This window comes from Poecile atricapillus, chromosome 9, assembly GCF_030490865.1.
Source record: "Poecile atricapillus isolate bPoeAtr1 chromosome 9, bPoeAtr1.hap1, whole genome shotgun sequence".
NCBI classification, from domain to species: domain Eukaryota; kingdom Metazoa; phylum Chordata; class Aves; order Passeriformes; family Paridae; genus Poecile; species Poecile atricapillus.
In genome coordinates, this window is record NC_081257.1 from 21,072,226 (window position 1) to 21,097,795 (window position 25,570).

At 43.5% G+C, this 25,570-nt stretch overlaps 1 protein-coding gene across 1 annotated transcript in view; it reads right to left on the minus strand.

The window, feature by feature from the left end:
• Positions 1–22,461, minus strand: part of PDZRN3 (PDZ domain containing ring finger 3) — a 129,728-nt gene extending 107,267 nt beyond the window's left edge. The window contains exons 1-4 of the mRNA XM_058845228.1: positions 22,354–22,461; positions 21,526–22,252; positions 15,702–15,788; positions 14,486–14,593 (exon numbers count right to left, since the gene is read on the minus strand). Coding sequence (XP_058701211.1) covers positions 14,486–14,593; positions 15,702–15,788; positions 21,526–22,242 — 912 coding nt within the window. The 5' untranslated portion in view covers positions 22,243–22,252; positions 22,354–22,461. The remainder of the gene's footprint in view (positions 1–14,485; positions 14,594–15,701; positions 15,789–21,525; positions 22,253–22,353) is intronic.
• Positions 22,462–25,570: the final 3,109 nt, after the last annotated feature.

Genomic DNA, 25,570 nt, shown 5'->3' on the forward strand with positions numbered 1-25,570 from the left:
TGCAGGGCTGAGGGCAGCCTTAGTTCAGTTTCTGGCAGTAGTTCTGCTCTTGATGAGTCTTGGGGCCCAAATTCAGAAGAACAATAAAAACAACAGAGCAAACCTTAAAAAATGTTACAGTCTCACCTCAGGCCATGAAAGGAATGGATATTAATTCAATGCAAGTATAAAATTTCATGTAAGAAAGACCTTGAGAAGAGTGCGTATCTTTCTGGCTCGTCCAGCTCTGTCATCAGGAATCCTTTAACTGCCCAAGTTCAACTTGAGCATTTTTAAAGTGGAAAGAATTTCATCAATGGACTGGAACAAAAATATTTTAAAGCATAAAGAAGACATCTGGCCATTGTGCTGCTGTTGCACATGAGATGAGATGTTTGTCTGCTCACACACATTTTGAGGCAGAAAGAAGTCACCCTTGCCCTGACTGCTTATTAGAAAAAGCATATAGAAAATATGTGCAGAACTCGCTGAAAGTCCTGTCTCACTAAATGAGAAATAATTCATGTGGCTAAAATGAAAACCTTGGAAAGACTACAACTTTTATGTACTGCAGTTTGACTCTAACCACCTGTTGCAAGGATTCAAAATAGTTGAATCCCAGGGCTCAGTGAAAGGGGTCTCTTAAAAGGGGTGTTTGAAACAACCCCAGTCCCCACCTGGAAAGGAAAGTGAGTGTGAGGCTTCACAGTGGCCTGGCAGCTGCTCCTGTGGAATTCTTCCTGTGCTGTGCATGGGGAGAAATGGCCATTTTGATTTATAACTGAAATCTTACCTTGGTTTAAGTGTGTGAAGTGAGAAATTTGCCCCTGTGCCTCTTAAAATGGATCGGGCACTTTGCTCCATTGAACCTCCTGGCTTTTACAGGCTGAGAACTGATTCTATCAGTACAAAACAGCCACTGCAGGAACATCTGTTTAACCACAAAACCTTCAGCTCCATCTTGGAAGAAAAATCAGCTTTTCCTTCCTCCTGCAAACTTCCCTGGTGTCCCCTGCAGCTGTTCTCCCATGAAACAATGGATGGATTCACGCTCACCCCAAAAGAAGAGATCTCAACCCAAATTATATCCCCTCAGGGTTACCAAGGCAAGAACTCTCTCTCTTCTTGCTGGCCTGCAGCACAGGGGAGCTGCCTGTTCCACCAGCCAGGATGTGTCCACTTGGCCTCTGCACTTGTGCTCTTGGATTCCCCAGTGACTGAGATGGAGATAAATGTGTTTGGGAATAAAAGGTTTTAGCCCCCTCTAAATTCCTCCACAGTGTTCTCATGGAAGCTGAGCAGCCAGACAAACAGCAGTGAGGTGTAGCTGTTGTCTCTGGAAAATATTCTCAGGGAACTTCAAACTTCAGTTGACAGCTTTTTTTTATTTCTTTGTTATTTAAAGTTTTTCATACACTCAACTAAATGCCCTAAACTGATGGTGGTAATGCTCTGCCTGGAGTTCAGTGGTCCACAACAATCTGTGGTTTTGCAGTCAGATTCTCCTATTTTTGGAAAACCTGTGATTTGTAGGTGAGCAGGAATCCCCAGGGATAGAGCTGCCCCATAATCAGATGTGGAGAATGTACTGTACACAATGTCCCAAAGCAAACCAGATTATTTAAGGCTGAATGTGAATAAAGTTAGGTAAATATTTCATCCAGAAGTGAATTTTAACTTAAGATACATTTATTTGTCACTAACTGAGACTTTATAAAAATAGTTTATAAATAGTTCCTAGATAAATAGCTTGTTAAGGTCCCAAAAGAATTTAAAACATCTTGCCCTGTGCTTTCTTCCCTAAAAAGCCTGTTCTGGAGAGATGCACACTTTATTTTCTTTCCCTTCCTTATCTATTTATTTATTTTCCTTTCTTCTAACTCTAAAGTCAAGAAATTACATAAGACAACATCTGAATATACCCAGATTTTATAACAAGTTAAGTGTATAAAATGCTATTAGCTCTGTCTAGAAAGTCTCTAAATGTCTGTCTAATGGCTTTCCCTTCAGTGGCTCCTTTTGCTTTATATTTCCCCCCATGCACAGCTATTCCAAGCACCAAAGTGTTACCAAAATGGAATCATATTTTATTGTTCCACTAATTTTCCACTAAGCTTTCCCTTATTTGTTTGTTGCTGGGCTATGGCTTTTCTCTTCTTTAGAATTTCAATTACTCCCCTCTCAGGGTAGGTGGTCTGTAACACTAAACCATCAGGCAATCAGTTTTATGCTTTCCTTTCCAGCTCCAGCTTTCTTTTCCCAAACAACAGTAGGAAATCCTCTGTCTGACACAGTACAGGATAAAGAAAAACAAAAATCAGGCCCATTTGTGATTCAGAGATATGCTCAGTGCTCTTAATGCCTAAAATGCCCCGTGTTTTGATATAACAAAATACTTTAATCCAAAGGCAATTTAAATGATGGACAAAGTAATGGTTGGGAGAGAACAACAACAATAAACTGCAGCTTTAGAACTGACCTTGATCTAGAATTTGTTGAATTTGTACATCCAAGCAAAAGAAAACTTTTAACTGTGGAGCTGAACTATAAACTTGAATAGGATAAATCCAGTTAGATCAAGTCACACACAAAGATTTACATTCAGAGAAAAGCAATTTTAAATAACTTGGATGCCTGACAATAACACAAGCCTGATGTCTCTCTAAATCACAAAGAGTGGTAGAAGTCAGAGTGTTTCAGCTGCAAAGTCATCACTCCAGGTTCCAAGCCTGTATCTACTCTGCAGTTAATGACAGAAATTGAAATTTAAAATCAGGACTAGAAAATGATTGTAACAAAATAACAGGAACATTCTGAAAAGGAAAAAAAACCCAAAACCTCCAATGTTTTTAGTTTTCAAACATTAAGATAATGTTGCATTTAATTTGCTTAAAAAGGTAATATGTGCTATTTAGGCAGCAACATAAGACACTGTGGTTCACTTTCTCCTATCAAAATTCCGGTTTATTTGGAAAATAAAAGCAATTGCAAGTGTGGATAATTAGGAACTGAAGGAAGCAGAAATTGAGCTGTTTACAATTGTGTTGTTATGAAGTAGGAGACTGAACTAAATATTGTTTTCCATAAAATTCTTCTCTAATGTCAAATACCACAATTTGGATTCTCTAATGATGAGTTAATGTTTTAACCATCCAAAGGAAAATATATTTGTGCCTGTCATAGATCAGCAAATTTGTCATTTGTGGATTATTTTCCCATGTTTATGGACTCTGACACTGAGCAGTGCCTAAGACCCCAGTTGTTGTTTATCTAATGCATATTCTTTAATTTAGGCAAATAAGTGACAATTTTGGATGTAGTAAAACAAATCCTCCACTTAGCCTGAACATATAAAACATGCTTAAGTTTCTCCACTGTTGATAGACACAATTTCTCCATAATTGATAGACAGTTATGGGGCAGCTTTATCCCAAGGGTTTCTGTTCACCTACAGATCCTGCAGGCTTGCACAGAACCTCCAGTAATAGTTCCAATAAATAGTTGTGAATTTACTTTGTATCCCTAGATTAGAACAGACTTTATCAATGTGACCATCAGTTCCCATAAACTCTCTTAGTGAAATCTTCGTTGCTGACTTCAGCTAGGCAGATATCAAATTAATCAAACATTGTGCTCATTACTTCAGGTCAGCGTTTGTCCTTCCATTTTTAGCAACTTTTAAAATACCATCCTACTCTCCCTGGCCACCCAGTTCCATTTCCTTGGAGAAAGGCCTTGAAATGTTGTGGTTTGCAGTTAACAAAGTGATTAACACATGAAGGCTAGATACAAACAAAGGCATTTATTCTTTCAGCATGTTTCACTTACACACTTAATTTCCCAGTCGTTTTTCCCCCTGTGGAAGATGCTGCACATCACCTGATTGCCTCGGAATATGAATGACTGGGGCTGATTATGAGCCTGGTGGCAAAAAGCGGTCAGGACCTTTCCCAAGACCTCCATTTATAGCCTTCATTTGCATTTTCCTACAAGGATAAGCAAGTTCTACCATGGTTTATCGCTCCAGTGACAACTCCCTTGAAGCAGCCATGATAATTGCATTTTTTCCTGAAACAGCAGGGAAACACTTCCTAAGCAGTTCAAAGCTTTTGGGCTTAGTTTTTCTCCAAATGTTTTCTAAAGGAGAGGAATTTAGTCCTTGCAACCAGACAAACAAGAGCTAAGCACCAGTTTCTGCATCTTGTTCATACTGAAGAGCACCGCAGGCAAGGGGATAAACAAAAGGAGAGCAAGTTATTTTTAGTTATTTTTAGTTATTTAGTTATTTTTAGTTATTTAGGACCAAAGGGACAGAGTCAGTGACAAGTGTATCATCTTTGTTCTGACTGTGGCTTTGCTCTGTAAATCTATTCAAATTGTAACACAGCACCTAAAACAAGAAGAAAATTTAAGTGAGGGGCTAATAGAGTTTCACTCCAGTCTGGAGGGCTTTTCTTTTAGATTATGCACAAAATTAATTTCATCCCAAAAGAAACTTCACAGCATCTCCTCAGCCTCCCAACTCCAACAAAGAAGTTTGCTTGGGAAAAAAGTGCTGCACAGAAAAGGGTTTATTTGTTCTTAGGTTTTGATGAAGATGATAAACTTGGGATGTTTTTGCTAAAGGAAATACAATTAGGCAGAAAGCAATGGTTCAGCTCCACATGTCACACATCTAGGAGAGGCTGATAATTTTCAGTTTCTAATTCCCATCCCCTCTGTCTGCAGATCAGGTTAGGCACTCAGGGATTCCCGAGCAGGACCTGGTCTGAGCCAGCATTCTGTGTCCAGTTCACATCTGGAGTGGCCATGGAAGCCTTGCTCTTCCCACCATGATCTGGTCCTTAGCAAACCACAATGTTTCTCCATCCTAACCCATGCTCCCAGAAATGCAGGCCCTAAAATCCTCACAATTGCAGCCACAGAATATTTTTATTTTGTCCACGACATGGTTTCTTATTTATAAGCAGAGCTTGAGTTAGCAAAAATATAAATAATCACCTTATTCACTTAACTCATGAAAGATCTGCCCAGAGCCCCTCACCATTCTCTGTCAGATTTTGGGCTTGAGAAAAGAGGTTCGTTAAAAGAAAGGAGAAAAATATTTCTGTTTAGAAATCAAGTTAGGGGAAAACACTTTGGAGAAGGCTGCAAGGGTGGAGATCAGATGATCTTTGTGTGTTTCTTTAGGAGGAAAAAGAAGTTATGCAATTCCAAGCAGTCATGTGGTATGGCAGCTGCTAAAGTTACTGCTAATTTTTATTAGAGCTGGCCAGAGCCAGAAAAAGGTCTGCTTTATAAGCAAGACCTTTTAAGAAGTAAACAAAATCTTCCTGAGCTGGGAGGCCTGCAGAACTGAGAGAAGAAAAAAATAGCACTAAAAAGTTCTTTTTTGGTTTTTTTTCTCCCCCCACCTTCAAATGATTCAGGAAATATTTTCACTCTCCCTTCCTGTTGCTGGTTTCTTTCTCACATTCATCCAATCAATCAAACAGCTGTACAATATTTACCAGTTTTCAGCTCTGATTCCTGCTCAGCCCAAAGGATTATTCACCTGCAGAATGTGGGGAGCTTTTATTCACCCAAGGCAGGCTCTGGGGCCAGGCTCTGGCTGACTCTGCTGGGAGCAAGGGGCTGGATTAGCTGCTCTCCAGAGGTCCTCTCCAGCCTCAGCCATGCCATGATCCTTGGAAACACCCTGTGATTTTACTCTCTTTGATAAAATTGGGGATGGGATTCCAGTACTCCCAACAGTCTTGTGGTATTTTCCAGGTCTGAGCACCTGTAGCTCCTGTCTTTGAAAATCTGTGCTGGAATTAAACTGGATCCTGAGCCAGGCTTCATCCCCAAACCTGCTCCCTTTTGTGCCCTTCAAAGTCATGTGGATGATGACAAAAAAAAAAAAAAAAAAGATAAAATTCACCACACTGAAGAGACCAGACACAGCTCTTCACATGTCATCTAATCTCTGTCCAAACAGGATTAATTTTGTACTGCTGTTAAATGGAGCACATAATGAAGCTGTGGATACCCCTCTGGGGCTGTGGATGATAACTGTGCCAGTGGGAAAGGGGAGAGAGGAAATGCTGCTGCAGGGATGCTGAGATCCACAGCTCCAGTTCTACAATGAGGGATCTATAAATTAGTGTTTTGTTTTTTTTTAAAAAGAGTATTTTAACACCAGGCTTAATTAGACTATGAAAAGGGGACTAGCACTAATGAAAGATACTGTTTTCCATACTCTGCCTCTTTTCCCACCTGCTTCACACAGCTGAAGCACATTTAATGCATAATTTAAACTGGAGATAAGACACTTGCACCATTTGCCCTCCTTGGGAGCAGGAATCCCTTGGTCCCTCCTAAAAGGGATGGGATCTGTCTCCACCATTTACTGCTCAGCCCTTCTGCACCACTCCTGCACCCTAAAGGCCCAGCTTTCCTTTGTGGATGTAATATATTCCCCCACACAACTTGTAAAACCCAAATTCCCTTCTCAGAGATATAAGACTTCACAGGTAGAAGCTTCTCTAAAGATGGCACACCTTTATATGAAAGCTAACATAACATAAATTTACTTTGGATATGAAAAATGCATAATAAAAGTCTTAAAAGGAAAATACTGTTTTCATTTAAAAGCCTCAGTGGTGAAGCGAAATTTTTCAACAGCTATTATTGTCAGCTCACATTTGTATTTATAAAAACTTTACAAGTCCAGTACTTGCACTTTGTAGTGGAACATAAAGTAGTCAGGTTACATTGTTTTGAAATTTATCAATACATGCAGAAAGTAAAGCAGCAGTCAACAATGTTGGAACTAAATTCCAGTGTTGCTAAGTTGTCACCATTCAGTGTTTAAAGCCCAGAACTGCAGTTAATTGTGGATAATTTTTCATAGTGCAAAGAATTAATTAATTAGAATAATCCCTGTGTATGAATCTAAAGGCATAATTGCCATACCATTTACTGGAGTACATTTGATAAACTTCTAGTGAGCGCTCTCCTTTTCCAGGTTTTCCTGCCTGGAGTGTTTCTTGTCCTACCATACCCTCACTTTTGACAACTTTGCTAAAGCAAACAAAAACCCCCACATCCAGTACTGGAATAGATTTTGTTTAGTATTAAACACCTTATTTGTCATTAAAACTAACAAGACCACTAGGGAGGAGAGACTTTGTTTTGTACTTCTCACTAGAACAAGCACCACACTCCTGCTCTGAATAAAACTCCCTCCACCAACATCAACCAGGGTCGAGCTGCAGGATCAGGATTTGGGATCCCCAGGCAGATTCAATCATTCTCCCACACTTGGCATTTCTCACGTTCAAATTCCATTTTTTAATTCCAAATGAAGAGTTATGCAAATGTGACTCAAGTGCCTTTGGATAGTGCTGGTCTGAGCTTGCTCCTTTTGTCAGTTAATTTGCACTTACTTCATGCATATCTTTAACCCAATTGGCATGGTAATGTGCCACATATGTACTAAATTAAGGATGATTGTTCCTGATTGCCCAATTATGATACCAAATGTGTGAAAATAGTTGATAGGACATTCTGTGTGTTTTCTCTAAAAAAGACTCCGCGCATTCAAAAATCTAAAAATAAAACCTAACAGCTAATCATAATGGTTTGGCTTGAAATGTGGAAAACTAATGAGATGATTTAAAATGCAAGGAATTGTACCACAAATGAAAAGATTAAATTGTCCCATTGTTATATGCTGTATGAGCAGACTTTAAAATGGCCCAACATTTGTTGGAGCCTGCCACGTTTCTCTCTGATGAGCTACAGAGGATGAACCAGCTATTTTTCACTTCTTTGAGAGAGTAATAATTCCTAACCCCAAATTCTAGATTTATCTAGGTGGTTTGTATTTTGAATTCATCACAAACTGTCCAAGGTCCCCAGCAAGGGCTGACCTGCAGCCACCAGGTGCCACACCAGGATGGGAACAAGTTCCACCAGTGCTGGGAGAAGGGAACAAGCTCTCTGTGCCTCTCACAAGGCAGGCACCCACCAAGAGCTGCATTATCCAGGCAATTAGCAGGGATTGGTTTAGCAGAAAATGGTAAACACAGCTGAGGGAGGATGGATGAGGGAATTCATGAGCTCTGGGATCAGCACAACAGGAGTCAGTGGAGTGAGTCCCTGACTTCATGTGAGATTTGACTGGAAATCATCAAAGCAGTTTGCATTTCCTCTCCAATCTTTTTCTTTGTGGCCCTAAACAAGTTAACCACACCAAAGAAAAACAACATTTGCTAAATAATCTGTGACTTTCACCATGTTTTGAAGCATTGTATCAGTAGGATTTTTCTCCCAATTTTTCCAGCCTTACAGTAATGAAAAGTTTGAGGCAAGAGGATTCAAGCTGGAGAGCAAATTCCTCATAATTGATTCTCCTTTTTCTCAAGAGCAATTTCCTGTTTAACTGCAATTCCAACACAAACATGAGCAACATTATTTAACTTCTCTGCAAGGACTGTGGATGCTCCATCCCAGAAAAGTCATTCCTCCCAAATCCAGCAGTGGCAATTCTTTCCCTGATTTGTGCACAGTTGTCATGGTCCCCATCCCGAGAGCACCAAGGGTTTTATAGGAGAGATTTCATGCTGGCTAAAGACTGAAATGGTTGTTTTCAAGCAGACTCTGTGAGCAGGGAAAGCAGGAGTGGAGGGAAGTGCAGGGGAGAAAGGACACCACACCATAATCCCATTAATTTAATTTGTGTTACACATAAGGGATCTATTCCTGAGTTTAAGAGAGCTTTCTTTGGATAATTTAGTTACCTCTTATTCATTCAACACACCCTTGAGAACAATATTCTAAGCTTCCACAGATTCAAAATGCCCACATTTTGCTTAGGGTCAGCATGATGTGGACTTCTATTAAAAAGAAGAAAGAATAAGATGGTGTGGAAATTGGAGGGGAACCCACACAGGACCATTTTCAAAAGTTACAGCATGAAATGTGTTTATAACTTGAGCTCTGCAGCCTGCAGGACAGAGAGTGTTGGTCTGTAATATTTGAAACAATATTGCTTTTTTTATTTGCAACACTTATATTTTCATTCCATCCAATTGATTTTTCTGGTTTTGTTTGTGGGAAGAACAATATTACAGTATTTAGTGTAGAAATCCTGTTGCACCTCTTTGGTTCATTCTCTGGCTCATCCCCCTGCTTTCCCCACCTCGCTGCCACAACTCAGCTTGTAATGCTGGTATGAAATCAGGGAAATAAATTTAAGAGAGGAAAAAATGCAGTGATAACCAAGGCCGCCTGTTTTCATTTACATTTTCCTCTTTGGCTTGTTATTATCACTCCCTTTCGACTGAGCTGCAGGATCTATGTTCCAGCACAGGCACGATGCTGCTTTGTGAGACACCATTAAGAGATATGGACAAAGGCTTTGGAAAGTTTTTTGGGAGCATAAACTCCAGAAAGAGCTGACTCTGCTGGAGCTGTGCTCGCTGCCCCGCCGTGTCCCTTCCCCACAAATGCTCTCGTGTGCTTGCGTGTCCTGGCAGGAACTGCAACAGCCAATTTTAAGTCACTGTCTGAAAATGTTTTCTTCTAGAAAATTAATTCCTGAGAGTACGGAGCTGCACAGTAAATCTTGTTTGCGGAGCTGAATTTTCCATTCATGACAATTCTGTTTAATCTGTATCCTTGTCAGAGTTCAGCTGGCACCCAGTGTCCCGCAAGGAGCTGCAGGTTTAGGATTATCCTGCTAAAGCTGGCATTGTTTCAAAAAGTGCTCTCCAGCAAATCAGAAATGGAAGGCGGTGTTCAGACAGTGATTTTATTGACTGATTATTTGTGGAAGCTGCCTGTGAGCGGTGATAGGTGAGCAGGGCACCCAGGGCAGCACAGGCGTGCACTGACAGTGCAGCCAGACGGGCAATACACTGAGCCCTTTCAGCCACAGGCTCAGCCTGCTGGAAAAACGAGACCCATCACGCACCACCAGACCACAAGGAATGTTTCTTCTTTTATTCATTCACTCACTCTTCAAGCCATCCTTGCCTCGCTTCGTGTCACTGGTGAGGAGAGGTTCACCGTGCTCTGCCAGGGTGTCCTGTCCTGTCTGTGGCTGATGGATTTCTGTGCGCTGATGTGGCTTTTCAGAGGCTGTGCTGTGAACACAGCTACCAAATTAATCTCCCTGAAATCCACCTAACCCCCTCCTGTGAGCAGAAAGTGGCTCTGCCAAAACACGGCGCTTTCTACACGGTGAACAGGGAGCCGGCAGCAAACGGCGAATTTTGTTTGTACATCCACAAGATTTGCTAAAAAGTTTCATTGTTCTGGTGTGTAATCTGTGAAGAAATGCACGTCCTGGAAAAGCAGCCTGTAATTTGTAGCACATGAGTGTGCTTTGGGGAAAATCAATCAAATGAACTAAGACGTGTTCTCAACTCCTAAACTAATGATCCTTCCTGTGAGCAGCATGAAACACCGGGCGAGTCCCAGATGGCATAAATCCTCCAGGTTTCAGCAGGGCTGTGACAGTTTATACTGCCTCAACAGTGCCCTAATTGTGCTGCAAACTTTTTAAGGTGGCGAGTAGTCAGCCTTTTCAAAAGCCTCCTTCTTCCCAAGCAGTCCCAGAGCCAAACAAACAAGTTTACTGGTTAGTGAGAAGAGAATGCCAGATTTAATTTATAATCTTTCAGGGTTGATGTGCTTAAAAATAAAAACTCTGAAAATCTGATTTTTGTCTTAAGAAATGCCAAGCAGCTGTGTAGAGGCATTCAGGGCTGGGACCTGAACCAACTTCTGTTGAGAGAGGAAATTAGGACCATTTTGTTACCCTGACAAAAATGAAATCTATGAGAACAGTAATTCCTTTGCAGGAAAAAAAATCAATAGTTTCAGCATGTTTTTAACGCGGCGATTTGCTATGGAACATCTTAACAATACCTCAGTAAATCACCAGCTGAAATCAGCTGCTGGCTTTGAAGGTACAAGCACAGAACTGCATGAAAAATGTAGAGGAAAGCAGAGGAAATCTCCCAGAATCGTGACTTCCTCACTCCTAAAGTCACTGTGAAAGATCTGAGAACAGATACGGGTAAGAAGCTTTGGTTTACATAGAGAAGTTACAAAAACACCAAAATCCAAATCTTTAACCCTAATCTGTTAAAAACTTCTTGGGCTTCCTTCCCTCTGTGCCTCAGATTACCCATTTACAGAGTAAGGATATTATTAAACAGTGAGGGGAAATTATTAAGCAGTTAATACCCTCAACATGATCTTCATAGTCCTATGTAAGCACTAAATATCATTATTCAACAGATTCCATAAAACAAAATACAAGAAAAAGGCCATTTCTCTGTATTTCTTACGTGCTGTTCTGATGACTGAGTAGTACAGACCATGCAACATTCATCTTGATTTTTGTCATTTAGCAGTAGCAACATAGACCTCACAGTCCCATTACTTATTTCAAAGACATGAAAAGGGCCAAAAAATTGCTTTTAAAGAAAATTCAAGCCAATTCTTAAACCTGGTTAACTTTGCATTTAACCTTCTGAAAAATGCAGAACAGGAAATCCAAATTACATAAGGAAAATGTGTTTAAAAATTATCTCTGACATAATTCCAAGGTTATCTCTGGATCGAATTGTCAGGGGATAGAATTTGCAAGCAAACAGCAATAAAGCAATGCTTCTGCTATCAGCCCTGAACAGTACCCTGATGTGTCTGTATTTCACTCTGCCTAATTCCTGCTCAGTAATTAGAAATGTTGTGGCAGTTCTGAAAACAAGAAGTGACACTCTTATTTTATATGTGCTCCAAAACACATCCATCAGAAGATCTGCAGCAAAGAAACATTTTCCAAAAGGCAATCAAATGATTCATGTTTTAGTTCATTGTAAATTCTCTGTGATGGATGCTGGAATTAATTAGGGAGATGTTATGCTCAGCATCTTATACTGGAATAAGAATTCTTTGTGGAAGAGTCTATTTAGAATCATGCTGATGATACATAAAACCTTAATATTGAATGAACAAGCTAGAGAAGTTCTAGGTAGCTGAATTCAGTTCTAGAGAAGTAAGTTGCCATCTTTCCTCACCACTTTTTATGCTTTTGAAAGCAAATGTGACCTGCTAGGATGCTCTGCTCTGTGCCAAGTCCTCCAGCTGTGTTCTGCTAGTTATAACTACATCTGTAAATCATTTCTGAGTCAAACTCCCAAATCAAAACTTTGACAGTGTGAAGGTTATACAAAAACTTGCCTCTAGAAGGACACCACCACTGGCCATTATTAATTCTCATCTAGATAGTTTACAGGTATTTCAATTATCTAAGATAATTAGAAATTAGGATGATAAAGCTCACTTAGATGCCTTGATGCAGGAGGTATCTCGTTTTTCCTTATCCAGAGCAAGGTTAGAGAAAATGTGCTAAATATAAACTCCACAGGAAGGAGAATACTCGATGAAAAAGCTGCTCTCAGGAGCTGGTGTCCACAGTATCTGTATTCTGAGGGTTCTCTTTTAGAGCACTCCAGTCTAGTGCTGTGAACTGGATGCCTGTAGTGGCTTGGCTGCATGAAACAAATTAATTTATCTAAAGAAGAATTCAATTAGCACTCTTGGAGACTGCTCCACAATGGGAACCAAACCACATTAGCTGGGCACCACTCAAGGACACTCCTGATCCAGAGTGAGATGCTGGTCTGGAGGCACCCAAAGCCAACCCTTGGCAAACAATGTGCTCCATTTTCATCAGCATTTTGTGTATATTTAGAGGTGAGAAGAGTGAATATGACAATGAGTTTGTGGTCAGCACAACAAGAGCTGTCAACACATGTCAGCCCCATGTCAACACATTGGTTCCTGCTACCCTTGGTGTGTTATTAATCCAACAAATCTGGGCTTTTCTCTTCTCTGAAAATGCAGTTTGAGCTGTGGAAAAGGCTCAGCACAAGCACAGGCATGGCTCTGCTCAGGGAGGGGACATGGCAGGAAAGCTCAGCCTGTCCCTTGTGTCCCTCTCAGCTCCTCTGGACACAGAGTGGGACTCGCTCCTCAGCCTGGACTAAGCTTGGGGAGCAGTAAGGAAGGAGCAAAACTAAACCAGAAGGAAAGAGATGCCTTGCAAGAGAGCAGATGGTGCAGAGCCCGTGGAGGTTGGATGTCCTTGTCCCCTGCACTGTGAGCCAGGGTCACTTCCACAGCTGTGACAGGGCTGGTGCTCACCGAGCCTGAACCTCAGCCCAGGACATTTCCTAACCCTGCAGTATTTGATCTCCCAGAGTTTTGGTTTTCATAGGGATGTTTGGTTTCTGGGACTGTGCACTACTTCAGAAACGGATGTCAGCTTTCCAAGGAGGCTGTGGGGAAATTCAGGCTTATGGGAAACCTTTCAGTTCAAACAAAATCGCAGAGTTCTCACAAAACCGTCCAGACCTTTTCTCAAATGTTACATCACACACAGAGTTTGAGCAACTCTGGATCATTTCACAGCTCAGCTTCTTATCTTTTTATAGTTCTGCTACTGGGGCTCCATTCTTTCCCATATGAAGAAACTTAATTAATATTTTATACCCTTACTAAGTGGTGAATACAATTTGCCATAACAGCACAGAAAAAGGCAAATACAGTTTGTCCCCTGCCAACAGAAAATCCTTAACAGCTGTTTATTGCTCATTTGCAAAACATAAGAGCAATGGAATTCCATTACTTAGAGAAACTGGCTGTTCCATGATATCCTTGGCAACAAACACCAAACTTATCTTTTTGAACAATAGACTCTCAAAGTTTCTCCAGCCTACAAAAATAAGACAGTGAGGAAGACTTTTTCTGAACTGCAGAATCCCAAACAATGGGAACTGACTCACCGTCAGCTGCATTTTGTTTCATGAAAATGAACCTTTTTCTTGCTCTCCCCCCCAAAAAAAAGAAATTGGCTTGCTGCAAATTTAGAAGAAAGTTTCATGCAACCATCTCCTTCACAGGAAGAGCTTTTTATTGAGGTCAAGACTTTGGCAAAATGAGAAGAAATTCAGACTGCAATCTAAGTAATGTAAGAACTCACCACCAACATTAAAGGAGTTACTTAAGTTTATGATAAACCATAGAGAAAAATCACAGAGAAGATTTCTCTTCTTTCAAGAATTTCCCCTGACCGTTCAAAACTTAAATACCAAGAAAAATAACGTTGTGCTTTACACCACAGATATTTCACATATGGTTTTAACTAAATAACTTCCAAGTTTCCAACAGCTTAAAAAAGAACTATCTATGGCATACCAGAGAGATGCGAGCTCCTCAGGAAGTCAGGACACGCACATACCATCCATAATCTGGTTTCTATATTTAGGGAAGGACTATACCTAAAGCCCCGGAGGTCAGCACTGAATCGAGCCCAGCATATTTTCACAGACAGATCTTCTCGACAGTGTTTACCACGGTCCACTTCTCCCAAACCCACAGCAAACATGCCATGTGAAGACCTGAGCTGGAGCTTGCACTATTAAAAGGCAGTGTATTCTCATACCTCAATAATCCTGTCGTGGATTTGCAGCCCTCCTTCCTTAGCAGCAGGCCCAGTGTCAACTATTTTCGACACAAAAATCCCTTCGCTCGATGACCCATCCTGATTGTCCTTCAAGGATGAAAAGGAAAACACATTATTGTCCCTCTCGTCTGCCCTCAGCTGAAGCTTGTCCATGTCACAACAGTGCATGTAATTTGAGAGAAATATTCTTACTGATGTCTTAATATGGAATTGCTTCATGCTAATGAGGACATCTGATACGCCAATTTTGACAGATTAAGCAACCAGGGTCGGACTTCCATTAGGTAAATTAGTTGCTTGATAATCATTTTCCTCTGACTTAGGCCAGCTCAGGAGTAATTGTCATTACAATTATTCTCACAGCAAAATCCAGCGAGACACGGCCTGCTTGTACATCAAACATAAGACAACAGTGCAATTTTCATTTTTAGTTGCACAGCTTTTCCTCTGGGGATTTGAAAATATACCCATGAAAACCCCTTACACCTAACGAGGTATTTTCATATTCCTGTGTATTGTGCTTCTACCAGTGCAGAACAACGCCTCAGAAAGTTGAAAAACTCTAAAGAAAGATTAACTTTCAAGTGAATTCACTAGGAATAAATCGTGATTAACATCAAATTTCTGAGCAGCCAAGAAGTAGTTCTGAATACTTTCTAAATTACTAGGACAAGGTATAATCCACTCCTTGATGTAATTAAAGTCATATGCAGCAGCTCCAGCCAACAAGCATCCCTAAAAAATACATTAGTGAGTGTGTGGTGCAGGAAACATCTGCTGAAGTCACAGAATTCCAAACCAGGCTGTTCAAGTTCCACCCCTTCACCTGCACAGAGGGCTGCTGGATCTCTGATGGAAAGCAGAGTGAATATTTGTTTTTTTTTTTAATGAAAGGGGCTAAAGTTGTGGCTCTGAACCCACAAACTTTACAGCAGTATGGCCTGAGAAGGAGACACCATGGGTTTTATCATTTTGGGAGTGGCACTGCACCAGGGTGTGAGGATATACAAGAATAAACAGGCAGCGAGAGAAAAGGCAGTGCAGTTAATAGACATCCATACAACCTCAAAGGAAGAACTGCTCTGAAGGAATCCCAAGAGGACCAAATGCTTGTCAGCAACATTTTTCCTCTAAGTGTTGACCTCCATGCTTTTCCCAACTGGAAAGGGCAAACATATTTTAACAATTAACATACCACGCATGGCCGGCCACCAATAATATTAAATCCAAGAGATCCAGAGTCCCGATGAAGGACCAGAGTCAGTGCTTTAGTTTCTTCACCCTAAAAAGAACAGATAAACACATTTAAAACATTGTGTGTGGGGGTTAAAACAGGACAGGTAACACTTCTACCCAGGTTTTTTGTTGGGTTGGTTTCTCTTTTTTTTAAAATTATTTTTATTTTTTTTTATCCCCTTGTAGTTTAGAGACAAATGTTTGGAAGAACTTTGCAGCTCCCAGTGGCTGCTCCAGCCACCCCACTGAGCTCCAGCAGCAGAACCTCCCCTAAGATTTATGTGTCTTTTTTATTGAGATCTACAGTGAGACACTTAACAGCAACAGAAGGGGTTTATATGTAATGCTGGTTCCTGCAACTACTTGACCCAGTCATATGTGATGTGTTATGTAAAATACTCCACGCTTCCAGTAGTCAAACTCTTCGACTTTTCCAGTGCTTGGGGGTGACTGAATCTTAGGACTGGATCCTTGCATTGCCTCTCTCTCCTGCTGGCTACGTGACATTGTTTTAAGTGACACTGTTTTAAACAGCATCAAACACAAAATTCTAAGCAGAGTTTTAGAAAACAGCATTAAACAAAACTGCTACAAATTTTGCCACAGGCCCAGAATGGAAATTGCTATTCACAACACCTGCTGTGCATATTTTTTTGCCCTCTGGCATTTTAAGACTAGCAAAACAGAAATCTCCCATCACTGAAAATCATCATGTTAATCCCCTAAAATATGAAATTCTGCAGTGAATAGTTTTCTGGACAATCAGCATACAATAAAGATATACTAGAAGGACATGTAATATTTGGGGGGCTGTGTGAGCAGGCTCTCTTATCCTGGTCTCTCATCCCAGCTTGTTCCTAACTACAAACTCCTGCAAAATGTCCTTTATGAGAGAGGGATGCTGATTAGGCCTATTAACTTTTATAAAGACAAAACTTTTATAAAGACAAAACTAAGTGCATGAACTGTTAAAGACAACTAAATGTTCACAATGTTCTCCCTTCAGTCTCAATCCAGTGTTGTTATTTACAGCACAACAAACAAAAGCAGAGCACTGCAAAAAGCCCTGTGAATAACAACATTTAGAGAGCAGAACAGGATCAGTATGCACATCTAGAGATACAGATGAATTTTTCTACCTCCAAAACCATTTTTTTTTTTTGTTTTATCCAAAGGGTGAAAAAGTTATGAACACAAAAAAAGTTTGAGGAAGTTATCTTACAAGTCTGGTTTTCATAACCAATTAATGACAAAAATTGCAACAGTTACATTGTAATTCGCTGCAGATGGTTTTAGTTTGTGCATTTTTCTTCTAACATGTCAATTTGAAGTTGTCAATCAAATATTGCTGTCTATTAAAGTCATAAAAAATGTCAGAGTAATCCTGGATTACTGAATTACTCCCAGAGATTTGGGGATGATAAGGAAGCCCAATTCCCTGCCAGTGTGAACTGGCAGAGCTCCACTGACCGCACACTCCGAGCTCCTCCATGGGAGAACTGCACCAACAACTTCACCTGAAAATGTGCTTTTTACATCAGTTTCTGATCATTATCTTCCCTAATGATCGACTGATAAATGGACTTGGACCTGATACAGAGGAACAAGAACAAACTCCGATTTTATTGGAATCTGCCTGCACTTGGCAGCAGTGAGAACCAGGTAACTCTTCTGGGTAAGAGAGCTGAAAAATGAAGTAAAATCTATTTCCCTGCAAGTCTACAGACCCAGACCTCAGACAGGATTTCAAGGAGCAATTTCCAGTCCTGTGAGACCACTTTCAGGGACTGATGATTCCGGATTTGAAAGACAAGCACATACTAGCACGACTGTTTCCTTCTATTATCCCTGTTTAAGAAGGCAAATCAATTAGAACGATCAAAAAACAATTACAGCATTGCTCTCAAGACACTTTCAGTAATTAGAGCTGCCTGTTTTCATTAAAGCCTCCTTATGTGGCTTTGATTTGACACTTTTATACCTGGCTGAACAAGTGTTGAAGCAGGTGGGATTGAATCAGTCGGGTTGTGAGGGAAAAGAAACAACTAATGCAGCTTTCTGTAGGTACTTCTGAAAAAGCACTTCTGTCTACAGGGGTTTTAAAGGGATTTCCAGGTTTTTCTGGTGGCTTTGTGCAGTGTCTCCATGCTCCCCATGGCAGCAGTCACGTTCCAGAGCACCAGCCCCACCGTGGGTGCAGAGCTGCCCGGCCCCGGGGATGCAGCAGAACCTCGCTCCAACACTTGGCCACTTCTGCACATTCACATCTCAGCTCTTAACCACTCCCTCAACAGCCTTCTCCTTCTCTTCATAAGGAAGCCACGATGCAAATGATTTTTCCAGGGCTCTGCCTTTCTCTCCCCCTCCAAGATCTGGCGTTCCAGCGGAGCAGTCATTAAACAGTGAGGTAACTGTGGAAATGTGGTGGCCAGGGGCCAGCCCTGCCCCGGCAGCTGCTCCGGCAGCAGACCTGATGGTTCCTGGCATGTTGTATTCCCACAGCTGAACAGAACTCTTTAACATAATTCTTGAAATTACTGTACTTCCCAGCTGAGCAATGTGCAGCTAATAGACTGCCTTTCCCTTTAGATAGCAAAGACTAATTTCTTTGGTAGTGCTGTGGCTAAGAAGGTCTTTCTTCACCAGAGGAGGCACCTCAGCTCCTTGCTCACTGGTGAAAGGGCTGCCACGACCAGCCTGGACCATCCTGCCTGGGGACAGGCTGAGAAAAACACATCATCTTGTTTTAAAGGACTTCATCTGGCTCTTACAAAGCTCAAATCTGTGGCACCAGCACCACAGAGGTCCTGAGTGTCAGGTCCTAACTGGTTCTTGCCTGGCTGATCCATTTAAAGACAGTCCCTGTCTCTGGTTGCCAGGAGAGGAGAAGGGTTTCCACCCTGCAGCCAGCACTGTCACCTGCTTCCAATCCCCTCTCCCCTTGCTCCTTCCCAAAGGACTTTGTCGGCTGTGTAAATAAGGGATTGACCAGATCAGCTTATCAAGAGGTGTGCACAGCGCTGTGTTTCACCAAGGATTAAGCCTTGTTTGAATTGTACAAGCTTTTTTCTTGATTGTTTAGACTTTGATTTTCAGGATTGACATGTCTGATGGAAGGAAATACTGATTTTCAGTGAGACACACCACCTTCCCTCCCACTCCCTGCTCAAGCTCATCCTCAAAAAGCCTCTCTCCTCTTTCCCCCAGTCAGTCATTCTCTGAATAAACCTTTGAACTGTACACAGTAAAATTAAAATGTTCCCTCAGTGATAATACACATGGATAACACAACTGGGGTCACTTAGGGCATAACTACCTGCTTAAGGGGCTTATAAAATTGTGAGATGCCTAAAGATGTGTGTATAAAATATATATTTATTTATGTCTTCTCTCAATATGGTTATGGTGGTGTTAGAGAACTCACCTGAGAAATGGTAGATGAAAGCACAGCAAAGCTGTGACTCATTCAGCATCACAAAGTCTATGCTAAAATGAATCCTGACCTGGGTCTCCAAAGCTGCCAAAGGATCACAAATTTGGGTCTTTAAAGAATGGTCTAATGTCACTCAATATCGTATTTCCCCTTTGACTAAGCATTTAAACACAGCTGTACTTGGGCATTTCTTCTGTTTTGACTACAGGGAATGTCGTCTGATTTATTCTGGATTGGTTCTGCATCTGCAGCAACAAGCAGCCATCAGACAGGAAAGTCAGAAAATCCTTTTTCTCCATCTACTGAGGAGCCAGAACATCCCACAGTAAGTTCTGCAATCACTTGTAAGCCATGAACCCAGATTGTTGGTCCTCAGCCTACTTGTGTTTAGCACAGACCAAACTACTACATCTGTGAATGTATGAAACATGATTAATGATCATAATTTAAATAATGATACCAAATTGGTTATTTTACACTACCATACCTCTAATCCCTGTGTTCAGGGACATAATCTTTAGGCAAATTTATGTGTCCTGCTGAGTGTTCCTGCACAGTCTGTGCTACTGTCTCTGAGAAAATAACCCTGAACTTGGAAGCCTGCCACAACCCCAAAGTGGGAAAGCATCCCCAGCACCAGGTGATTACCACAGGTCTTTTACTAAACCCTCTGGGTCACAAAGATGCAAGTTTTCTACTTGTGCTTGCCTGGGAGCTGGGCAGCAGAGAGCTGTTAGTGTTGGCCAGCTGCCCAAAATGCTGTGAAAGCCACAGAACTGAGTGACCACTGTCCCAGCGGCTGTGGTGATGTGACACCTTCCAGCTTTCTTCAGAGTGGTGGCTGCTCCAGAGAACTGCATAACAGCCCTTTGTAACGGGGCTGGACCCAGCACAGGGGTCTGGGCCAGCTCTACCCATAAATCTGATAGAAAGGAGAGCTGGAAATATGTGTCAAGAACATTTGCAGCTAAGAAGGAGCAGCTCTCAGGATTACAGCAGCTCTGTACAGAGCTAAATGATGCAAACCCAACATTATCAGCACTAGCCATGAAAGAGGGGAGGTGTGAGAATAAAGGAGATCAAAGATGAGGAGGCAGGGGTAGGGTGAGATGATTTCTGACAGCAGGACTCTCCTGTCATCAGTGATGGAAAGGGAGCTGCATTCCAGGCTGTGGGAGCAGAAAACCTCCAGAATGCCATGGCAAAGTGCTGCAGGAAAAGGGGGAGACAGAACTGTCTGGATCTTGATATGACTGTGAACCCCCAATTTATTTTAATGGTATTACTAAGATTTTGACCAGCACGCTCTCAGTATTGCCTGAAGTTAGAACAGTTTGTTTAGTATTGAAATATTTTCTGGTTTGAGTTAGGAAAACAGGGTGGGTTCTGTCCTGGATTACTAAGAAGGTTAAAAAAAAAATAAAAAAGATCCTCTAACATGAAGTTTTATTTCCTTCACATAGCTTTTAGAGCCTCAACATTACCAAAGTTGTGAATACGGATGCTTGACAGTTTAGAATAGTTTAATACTGCTGTGTCTGTGGTAGCACATTCCAGGTCACTGGAAGGACTCTGAATATCTTCATTTAAAAGATAATTGGCTTGCAGGGCTTCCCTTGCTGGGAAGCCTCATTCCAATTAAAACTTGGGGATTGCTGTAGCTCTGGCTTTTGATTCTGGTCATTTTATAAATGCCCTAATTTTGAGGAGTTGAAATCAAGTTAATTTTTCCCTTCCTAATTAAAGAACCCTGTGTGACTCTGGGAAAGAAATGACAAGTACACAGCAGATGTCTTGTATTTCATGTGGATGTTACAAAGACGATGGCTGCAGATCCTGGAATAGCTGGCGAGGTGTCCGAGTTGCATCCTAGTTAATCCCAAAGCCTGCATTTTGTAGGAAGCCCTATTGTGGGATGCTAGGTGAGCTCAGGCTCTGGAAAGCATCGCGCCACAGCGGCTTCTTCCAATTCACTCCACTTTGTGTGACTCCTGGGAGTCAATTTCTGCTGCTTTAATACCATTTCCAGCCCTGGAAATTCCACTTTTACAGTTTCCTTCGGGGAAGAGAACCAAAAGAAAACAGTAACACCGCGACCTCGTTACTTTCCTGTGCGAGTTACCTTACGGGGCGCAGCTAGCAGTGACGGTCACACTTAAAAGTATGTAACCTATAGAAAGCGGCGTATTACGCCAAAAGCTCAGCTACTTGAAAGGGTTCTGCGGGAGAAACCCGGCATACAGCCGGCCTGGGGGGACGGCGGGGCTGGGGGGAGCATCCGGGGGAGCATCCCGGGGAGCATCCGGGGGAGCATCCCGGGGAGCAGCGGGCAGCGCGGGCCCGTCCTTACCTTGCCGGGGGAGGCTGCTCGGGCGCGGGCCAGCGCGTCCAGGCGGGCGCTGTACTGCGTGAATCGCTTCTGGTAGCGCAGCGCCGTCACCTGCAGCTCCAGCTGTGCCGCCGCCAGCCGCGACAGCAGCGACTGCTCCCTCTTGCCGGCGCGCAGCGCCTCCTTCTTCAGCGCCTTCTCCAGCGCGGCCGCCCGCGCCTGCAGCGCGGCCCCGTGTGCCCGCAGAGCCCGCAGGCAGCCGTGGCCGCCGGCCCGGCGCTCGCCGTGGGTCAGCAGCAGCCCGCAGCCCTGCTCGCACAGCCCCGCGGGCCGCGCCTCGCAGCGCTCCCGCATGTGCGCCTCCACATCGCGCAGGTTGAGCACCTGGCGGCAGCCGCGGTTGCGGCACTTGGCCGGGGAGAAGTCGCAGGTCTCGGCGTGCTCGCCCAGCTGCTGCAGCGGCACCACCGCCTCGCAGCCCCGCGCGTGGTTGTCGCACTTGATGTCCAGCTTGAGGATGAGGCTCTTGAGGGGCAGGACGTGGTTGAGCTCCTTGGTGGAGATGCGCTGGCAGTTGACGGGGCAGCTGCCCTGCTGCACCACCCAGGGCAGCACGCAGCCCGCGCAGAAGACGTGTCCGCACGGGGTGGTCAGCGGGTCCTCCAGCACTTTGTTGCACAGGTTGCACTTGAAATCGGGATCCACCTCCCCGCTGAAGCGATCCAGCTCGAACCCCATCCTCCTTCCGCTCCGCCGCAAACAACGGGGAAAAAATAAAAAAATAAAAAAAAAAAAAAAAAGCAAAGAAAAAAAAAACAAACCCAGAAAAAAAAAGCCCAGAAAAAGTACCCGGAGTGCGGAGACGGGCCGGGGCAGAGGCGGAGAACGGGAATCAATAAGTACGAGCCGCTCCCGCCGCCGCCCGAGAGGCAGCTGAGCCCCCGGGCCGGGCCGCGGCCGTGCCCCGTCCCCGGCGGCCCCGGAGCGGCCGCGGGAGCCGCGCACAGCGCCCGCCCCCGGTACCGCCCCCGGTACCGCCCCGAGCCCCGCGGGCCCCCCGGACAAGGGGGCTTTGTCTGGGGAGCGGGCTGAGCTCCGCACCGCCGCCCCTGCTCCCGGGGATGGCACAGGGGCGGCCGGGACAGCGCTGAGCCCGCAGCACGGACACACGGGCGGCGGGAGGGAAGGGGCCGCGCACGGGGAAGCGCCGGGAGAGGAGGGGAGAGCGGAGAGGGAGGGAGGGATGGAGGGGAGGGGGAGCGCAGGGAGGGTCGCGGCGGGGTGTGACAAGGTGAGAGCGGGCGGGGAAGGAGCAGTCTCGGATGATTGCTCGGAGCGATGTGGGACAGGGGCAGGGACGGGCAGGCCAGCCTGGAGCTGCCTGGTGTAGTGGAAGATGTCCCTGCCTGTGGCAAAAGGTTTGGAACCAGTGATCTTTAAGGTTCCTTCCAACCCAAATCCATCCGATGATGTGATGGCTTTTGGAAAGGGCACTCATGGAGTTGCCCCCGGGGTCAGGTCCGGATGAGCTGTTTGGAAATTGGGCTGACTACTCAGTCCTCAGCTGAGAATTCTTACATTACCGACGAGAAAAAGTGCAAACAGAACGATCTGCCAGTGTGTGAGGGACTGAAACGTGAAGGGTTAATAATTTGCAAAAGCAACAGGGTGCTTTGCTGAGGCCAGGTTTGCGCCCCGCAGCCGAAGGTGGAGGAGAGCTTTTGGGTGTGCGGTGGCAAAACCTCTGATCTGCCTAAGAACAGCCCAGATACGGGGGGTGATGGACACCCAGCACACCGCCTGAGGATGAGCACCACAAACCAACCTTTGTTTAGCAACAAACCGGGTTTGGGTCAGAAGGGGGAGAAGGGCGGTAGGAAACAGACCCTGTGGAGGTGGAGTGACGCTTTCTGTCATGCCCATGTCCTCCCTTACAAACCCGGCTGAGCTGTGAACGCCCTCCTGGGGGAGGTATCGGGACATTCACAGGCAGACCTGATGGTTTCCATCCCTTCTGAGAAGGCACAACTGGCTCAGCTATGCAGTCATGTCTGAGAAGGGGCCATAAACCATCAGTGATCCCCAAAGTGCCCCCAGAGTCATGATGCACACTGCAGCCCACGATCCACAGTGTTCCAGAAGAGAGTGGAAAATTCCCCCTCCAGGGAAGGTCCCTGGGCACCAGCACCTGAATCTGAACCTTCATTTTCCATGGATTTCCTCCACCCCGATGGATGAAGACTGAGACCATCACTTTAACAAATGGGCATCAAAACTGCAGCAGTCAAGTCTTGTTTCTGGATCCATGGGTGCTGCTATCTTTCCTCTCCACTGCCTACTCTTATCCTTTCTTTCTTCTTAATTATTTCCTTAAGTGATCTCTTTATTCTTTCATATTGCTCCATTACTACAGATAATACCCAAAACAGCTATGTACCTCCTTTCCATTGCAACCAAATTGTTCCAAAATCAACTTGCCATACATTTTATATAAATAGAAATACTTCATTCAGTGTCATTTCACTCTAATCCCCCCCAGGGATGTATGAACAAGAACCTGTTACCCTGCCATCAGGAGAATAGCACAGTGCTGTCCATATCCTCATGGAAAAGGGATGAGATTTTTCTGTGTTTGCACAGGCTGTTAATTCTCTGTAGCTGCCACTTGGATGTAGGTGATGTAGCTCATTAAAAGTCACCACTTTTGATACCTATTTCTGCCCAGGGATGATTTAAAAGCACTCCTGAATATGCTGTAAAAAACCAGCCAGACCACACCTGAAGCACCAGACACAGCATTAGGCAAAAGCAATTTCTCCTACAAGGCAGATATTCAAGTACTGAAAAAAAGCAATAAAAGAGACCAGCTTTGTTCATTGTGGATAGTGATGCAGAATTCTCACGTGCACCAGAGCCACAGAGCAGCTCGTTTCTTCTTTTAATGTGTTTTGCTTTATGGCAAAGCAGAAGCCAGCAAGAAACTTCAGCTTCAAGCAACCTTTAGTCTGTTATGTCCCAGTAAAATGACTTTCTGAATGCCTGGGATGATTTTTTGTGTGTTGGTGACCTCTAGAAGGTAACAAGACTCATGGTTACACAACTGTGTTCCCATTTCAGTCTCGGGCAAGTACTTTTTAGTGCTAAGGCTTTTCCCTTCTCAAATCTGAATTCCATCTGTAGTGCTCATTCTAATTATTAATGTTCCATAAAGCTTGAGGTTGCTTTTGGCTGCATACATTGCCCTGCTGAATGGAGCATGCATCAATATTTAGGGTGATATACCTAACTAAGGAATTTTTAACAGATTTGTTCCTTTTTTTTAAAAAAAAAAAGCAGATGATGTAATAGAGAATTGTGCATGTAGGTTTCTGTTAACTCCATCTGAAGGTTGTGTGCAGTGCAGGGTGATGAAGTTTAATTAATACACATATATTGCTGACTTTTGGATGATTCTATTTAAACTGTAGTAGTGATTCTTGTACTTTTTCTTATGCTTCACTGCCTTTTGCATCTTCCTTCTCTTTGCCATCTGTTTCTCCTCAGGATATCTCTGCTCACTTGTCCCTCCTGCCATTCCCCTTCCTTCAATGCCACTTCTCCTCCCTCCATCCCTCGGGGCCAGCAGCCCTGTGCTGCTGTGTCCCCACACTTCACACTTCCCTAGCAGGACCCTCTTGTTTTGCAGTTTGCCACAAAACTTGGGATTGCTGTTATTAATCCCAGGATCAGGTTTTTCCAAGGGCATTTTATATGAAGTAAAACTCCTCGCTCCCTGGTCAGGGCCTGCACATAGTCTGGCTGAGGGGGATGAGTGTTCATTCATTGTTGAAGCTGCTGTGTCCTCTGATGGGGAAATCCATCAGTGCTCCTGGTTCTGAGCAGGCTGTTTGGAGATAGCTGCTCCAAATCAGCCACCATCGCCTTACAACCTTCTTTACCCAGTTTAAAAACTGCCCCATGTGCTCAGGATGGCTGTAAATAGAAAGAAATTAATTCCTTCAATGATTGCTGTGGAGGTTTGGGTTTAGGATTTCAAAGTTGTCACTACAGGATGCTCGAGGCCACT